This window comes from Asparagus officinalis, chromosome 2, assembly GCF_001876935.1.
Source record: "Asparagus officinalis chromosome 2, Aspof.V1, whole genome shotgun sequence".
Lineage (NCBI taxonomy): Eukaryota > Viridiplantae > Streptophyta > Magnoliopsida > Asparagales > Asparagaceae > Asparagus > Asparagus officinalis.
In genome coordinates, this window is record NC_033795.1 from 489,029 (window position 1) to 494,827 (window position 5,799).

At 37.4% G+C, this 5,799-nt stretch overlaps 1 protein-coding gene across 1 annotated transcript in view; it reads right to left on the minus strand.

The window, feature by feature from the left end:
* The window catches only part of LOC109829776 (26S proteasome non-ATPase regulatory subunit 7 homolog A-like), an 8,082-nt gene continuing 2,861 nt past the window's right edge, over positions 579-5,799 (minus strand). Inside the window, exons 3-11 of the mRNA XM_020396814.1 lie at positions 4,468-4,594; positions 4,283-4,364; positions 3,316-3,412; positions 3,147-3,222; positions 2,904-2,962; positions 2,682-2,804; positions 1,425-1,482; positions 1,246-1,331; positions 579-988 (exon numbers count right to left, since the gene is read on the minus strand). Coding sequence (XP_020252403.1) covers positions 917-988; positions 1,246-1,331; positions 1,425-1,482; positions 2,682-2,804; positions 2,904-2,962; positions 3,147-3,222; positions 3,316-3,412; positions 4,283-4,364; positions 4,468-4,594 — 780 coding nt within the window. The 3' untranslated portion in view covers positions 579-916. The remainder of the gene's footprint in view (positions 989-1,245; positions 1,332-1,424; positions 1,483-2,681; positions 2,805-2,903; positions 2,963-3,146; positions 3,223-3,315; positions 3,413-4,282; positions 4,365-4,467; positions 4,595-5,799) is intronic.

Sequence of the window (5,799 nt, forward strand, 5' to 3'; positions counted from 1 at the left end):
AACCGGGGGGCACGTTGGGCCCTAACGTCGTAGCGGCCTGTTAACGAGGTTCCCTTTTCGGCCCCGAACCATAAGTAACAGTACGTAGCCAGAAACTAAAATAGGTGCACTTTTACACGCTTCATTGATATATAGATGATCAACCAACGCTCCACCGATCTTAGAACGTCAAGATATAGCGTCCAAAAGAACGTAATGCCAAACAACGAAGAAAATCAACGCTAAAGAAAATGAAGGCTCTTATTTAACTGTAGGTGAATGAGAAGAAAGCTGAACATAACAATTAGATATACAGCGTCCGTATCCAGATTAATGAGTCATCGACTCATCGTCATCCATCGTCGCCAAACCAATATTACATGAAAACTTGTTGGAGAGCGTATCAAGGAGAATGGCAAACTGGAGGGGGTGAAAAACACAAACCACAAATTTTTCTGAAGTCGATAAAAGAAATTCCCCAACCAAGGAGAGAAACAAAAATAGCCTAGACTGGCAACAGGACAGAATGATGATCATCTCAATACCCAACATTCAAAAAAACACGTCCACAAGGTAAATTAGGCAGAAAAATGGAAAGGTAAGTGAAAAGAGGATACGCCTTCATGTAGTGGAGCCCAGGAGTCAAACACCTCTAAATATTCACCAGTACATGACAAAAATATTTGCCAGCCTAATACATGAATTACAGTATTGTTTATGGTGCCCCACCGCTGAAATTTAAATCAAATATCAGCTTACAAGGATAAGAGAGTAGAGTAACAAAATAAACGTTGGAAAATAAACAACGATGCGCTCATTGAAGACCCAATGTTCCCCATATCCTTGTGTATCAGAACCGTTCCAGTGATCGTACTTGGAAACCAAGTATGGTAACTCCTATCGTCAGAGCAGCAAAATGTAACCAGGCACAGTGCACCTAACTCCCTGCTGTAGCGGGGACAGCCATTGGTTTAGCATCCTCAGCTTTCTCGTGTTCCTTGTTTAGCATCTGGCGATGCAAAATAAATATCATCAATGGAAATAGTTGAGAAAATAAAAACAGTAAAGCAAATGTAATGATCAGCCAATAAGCACGGAGCACGGTACAAGACTCCAGCACATAATCACTCAAACAAGTTGATACACGTTTACCAAACAGAAATATACGTCTTAAGAGGTAAGAAGTACTTTTCTCATAGATCCAATTTTTTTCTTCTACACATTCTACAATGACTCGATAAAGTAAAACATTGGAAAAGAACTTACTTTATTATTTATCAAGTTATGAAGTGCAATGACACTCCGAATGAGAGAGGAAAGGTAAATCACTAGCATCATGTCATTGGTTTTCACTGCAAAACATGAAAAGAGATACTGAATGATTTAACTGCAAAAAAAAAAGACAAAAAACTCTCATGACGGTTAGCGCAATTAATTAACATTACCTGAGAAAGCCTTAATTAGTTCAGTCACATTAAGATTCGGAAGTAGATTGAAAACATCCTGCAAGGAAAGTAGGTGAAAAAAAAGGTTCAAACATCAATGGAAAAAAGGCAACAATGGCGTAAGAATGAACATGATAGTCCAGTGAAGTTGACAATTATTTGAGGGGGGAAAAAAGGGAAAAAAACATAGGCTTGATGCTAAAAACAATAAACAAAAACTAATAAAGGAGTGGAAAGACTTCATCTCTAGATGAATCAGGGGGGGAAATCTAATATATAATTCAGATGTTGAGCATGTAAACAATGTAAAACAGAAACCATTTCCTAGAGAAAAAGTTTACTGACATACTTCAGTCAGGAAAATAAGGAAAGATATTAGGACACCTTTTTAAAACACAAATGTCAGTCAATACTGGATAGTTTATCAAAGACTAGGGACCAAAACACTTGTCTTATTGGTAACAAGAACTGAACCTCAATCTCAAGTAAAAATGACTGGTCCGGATGTCAACAATTGAACAAATCTCAGGAGGGAGCAAAAGAAGACTAACATGAATTCCCAATGATATTGTCTGGAAAACCGCATTTGAAAGGATGAGTAAGAAAGAGTTAGTTTTGACATTAAAACTAAGCGCATCAGATTAAAAATGCACACTGGATATGATCAATAACCACCAAATGAGGGTGGTACTAGAACGATAAATAGTACAATGAAAACATATATTTGAAATACGCACTTGACTGTCGTTACACATGGAGAAAAAGGAAGAATGTTTGATAGAACTCTCTATGGACGATGAAAATGAACCACAATGTGGAAACAACCACCAGAAGATAGGCCTTTAGGTTACTCGTGTAGTTTAGGCATATAATTCAGCAAAAAAGGCAATTGAAAATGAGACCCTGCATAAACCCCAAAACTCAGGCAACAAATAACTAATGTAATAGTTCAGGAAACCAAGTGCAAACGATTGCGTGACCTTTTTTTTTAATTGAACATGTTGATTGAATGAATGAATCAACAAAAATCTTTTGCATGCTAACCAATTGCTGAGCAAAAATGATAGAAATCAAATTTTAAAAACATCACCGGTTACTAATACCGAGAACATGAACCAGCAACAAAAGTATGAACAAAATTTATAACATGGTGAGTAAATGCAGCAATAAATCAACATGAGGAGAAACTTAATTATAGATCAGAACTTGACTAAATTTCAACAGAGAAAAATTACAGGGGGGAAGGAAAATGGCTACCTGCAAGTGGTACAGAATCTCATGGTTTAAGGGAAGCTTTCCTTCAATGACAAGAGAAAGATAGGCACGTATCTCACGGAGCCTCGCATCCAGACCCTTCAAGGCTGCAAGTTTTCCAGTAACCTGTTGAGAAAGAGAAAATTAGAAGGTATGGATGCACAACGTATTTTGTGAACTACCACCTTAACTATCAAGAATAGAAGTAGAATACAGGAGAATTACCTCCGTTGCAAGTGTACTAATGGTGGTATCCTTGACATCTCTCAGCAAATGCTCAACTCCTATATAGAAGGTCAATTCATAGTTTAACTATAATTATAAGCTTCCTAACAAATTTCATAATGTAACCTTCCAAATGAACCCATAAACAAATTTGCAAATATTTTAGGAACGCCAATTTCACGGGAATAAAAAAGCACATAGGGATAAGATTGCAGACAGGTAATGAAAACGTCTTAGATTTACCAATTTCCTCAACTTCATGAGCAGCAATTTCTGAGGGTACATGCACAAACACCTTTTGACTTTTCTGAGTTGCATTCTGTAATTACATTTAACATCAATAGGGAATTACTGATCTGCTGCAAGAGAAGGACTAATGACCACATCAAACACTATTAATGGAATGGCTTACCTCTTTGACCTCTTCTACAGCATAGTAAGCTTTTGTAGGTATACCAAGCTCTTTGGGCTGGACGTCAATAATAACCAGAACAGGATTAGGAACATAACTGCAAAAGGAGGGTGAAACTTAACTCTCAGAAAGAAGTAATCCATATAATATAGTCGAAAGCAAGAAAATTCCTATATACTAACACAAAGATATACATTAGGAGGTTTCTCTTTTCCAAATATAAGGTCTCTCCTGCCCTAGGATACCCGGACACTTCATCTAGGTTGTCGTGTCCAAAACTTCACGTATCCGAGTCCGTGTAGGACACTTCTTAAATACATATAAATATTTATTTAGACATGTACTCAATATATATAACAAATGACTTAGTTAAAAAAACTCGTTATACACTTCTTGAACATATTATTGTACACTCAACCTCAAAATTATGCAACTCGTTAGACCCAGAACATTTTCGTTTGAGCACATGCCTAGTTCATAAGTATGATTTTAAGGGTCGTTTCGGTATCTGGTTCAAAAAACGAGAAGTTTTTCAATTTATGATATACTCAATAAAAGAAACATAAAAATGGCATAAGGATTTCAGTTCTCATAACATGTGAATAAAAAACAATATCGGTCCCATATAGATTATTAATTTTAACATGTATGTATATAGTCGTGTCCCTGTATCCTAACTTTTACAATTTTGCCAGACCCATGTCTGTGTCCGCACCCACGCCCATATACATGCAACATAGGGGAACGTTCCTCTTACCTTTTTGGTCGTGGGATGAATTAAACTTGTTAGTTCCATATCACAAGTCGCTCATTCCTTACCAAATATTATCAAATTCCTCTAAAATTTTATTTATATCAGAATATTATCGTGACCAAAAAAAACTTTGTATAATGTAGTCATATACCCTATAGTCATTCATATAGACAAGATTTCCTCAAAAAAGATTATATATCAAGGCAAACTTACTCATTGAACAATGCATGCACATCTAGGTCATTCTCCCGTAGTTTTGGACCTGTGCTGTACCAACCGACAACGTGTTCCTTCGCTGAAAAGAAAAGGGAAAAATAAAATAAAAGATGAGCATGTGTCTACCATTTAATAAAACATCAACTTAAAATGTTCGCTGATAAGAAACCAGGCAAAGGTACCATTTATTCGTTTGAACATGGAAAACATGGACTCATGGTAGTTATGGTCCAGGAACCAGATGCTCGGAACTTTCTCATCTTCTTCAAAGGGCACTGCAAAATAGCATAAAAATGTAAGTGAAGAAGACTTGACTTCATCAAATAAGATGAAAGATTATATAATAGAAGATTATATGCAGTGGACACAATAATGCCGCAAAAAATAAGTTATAAACTCCCACGAAAGCTGATTTAGCTTAAACGTATAGTGCCTAGAATTTGTGGCAGTGTTATAACTAGATTATGGTTGATGAACCCCCTCTCTGCCAACTGTTATGCTCCCATTGGAAGACCTGTACTAATGGGGTCTCAGACCAATTTGGCAATCAGTTGTGGCCATGACCCTAAAAGCTGGTTTCTAATTGAGACCAAAAGCAATATGCTCAATCGAACAAATCTTTGGAAACATGCGTGTACCAGATCTAGAGATCTCTTCTTTGCATTATGTTTCCATGCAAATAATAATAATAAATAAATAAATAAATAAACTTGGGCTCTGTTTGGGAACTGGGATTTGGGCCATGGATTTAAAATTCAAGTTATTTGAAATTCAAAAATCTAGTTTGGGTTTTAATTTGGGCCAAGATTTCAAATCAATTCATTTAACAGAGAGGAATTTGAAAGCCCAAAACTATGGATTTCAAATTTCACACTACCCCTTGTTATTTATCAAATCCCGACCCGACTATCCTTCCCTCTCTCTCTCGTTTCCTGTTTCTCTCCCGATCAATCTTCTCTCTGGATCGCTCGCAGGTAAAATCTCTCTCTATCTCTCTCTCTCCCCCCCTCTCCCCCTCCCCCCCACNCTCCCCCCCTCTCCCCCTCCCCCCTCCCCCCTACAGTCGAAACCCTAGATCTGATCTAGGGTTTAGATCGTGATCTTCCCGGCAAAACCCTAGATCAGAGTTAGTACTCTCGCAATGTACGCTCTCGGCAAGTTCATCGCCTTCATCACCCCTCAAGTCAACCCCGCTGGGATCGCTGATGGGACCGCGCTACCGTCGAGGTCCATCGATGAGTTTCGTCCTTTTGTTCCTCGGCTTCTAGAGTTCAAGTTCTGGTGAGATTTGTCGAGTTTTCTTTTATTTATTTTTTTTCTTTTTCTTTTTGATTGATTTTGTTTTGGATGTTATCTGATTGCATTAGAACATTTTGATGATTAGAGTTAGGGTTTTAGTTGTTTAGACTGAGAATTGGTAATGCGATTGGCTTCTCACTTTTACTCCACTTAAGTGTGTTAGAGAAAAGGAAAAATTATTATTATTAATTTTTTTTAGGGGGGGGGGGGGGGGG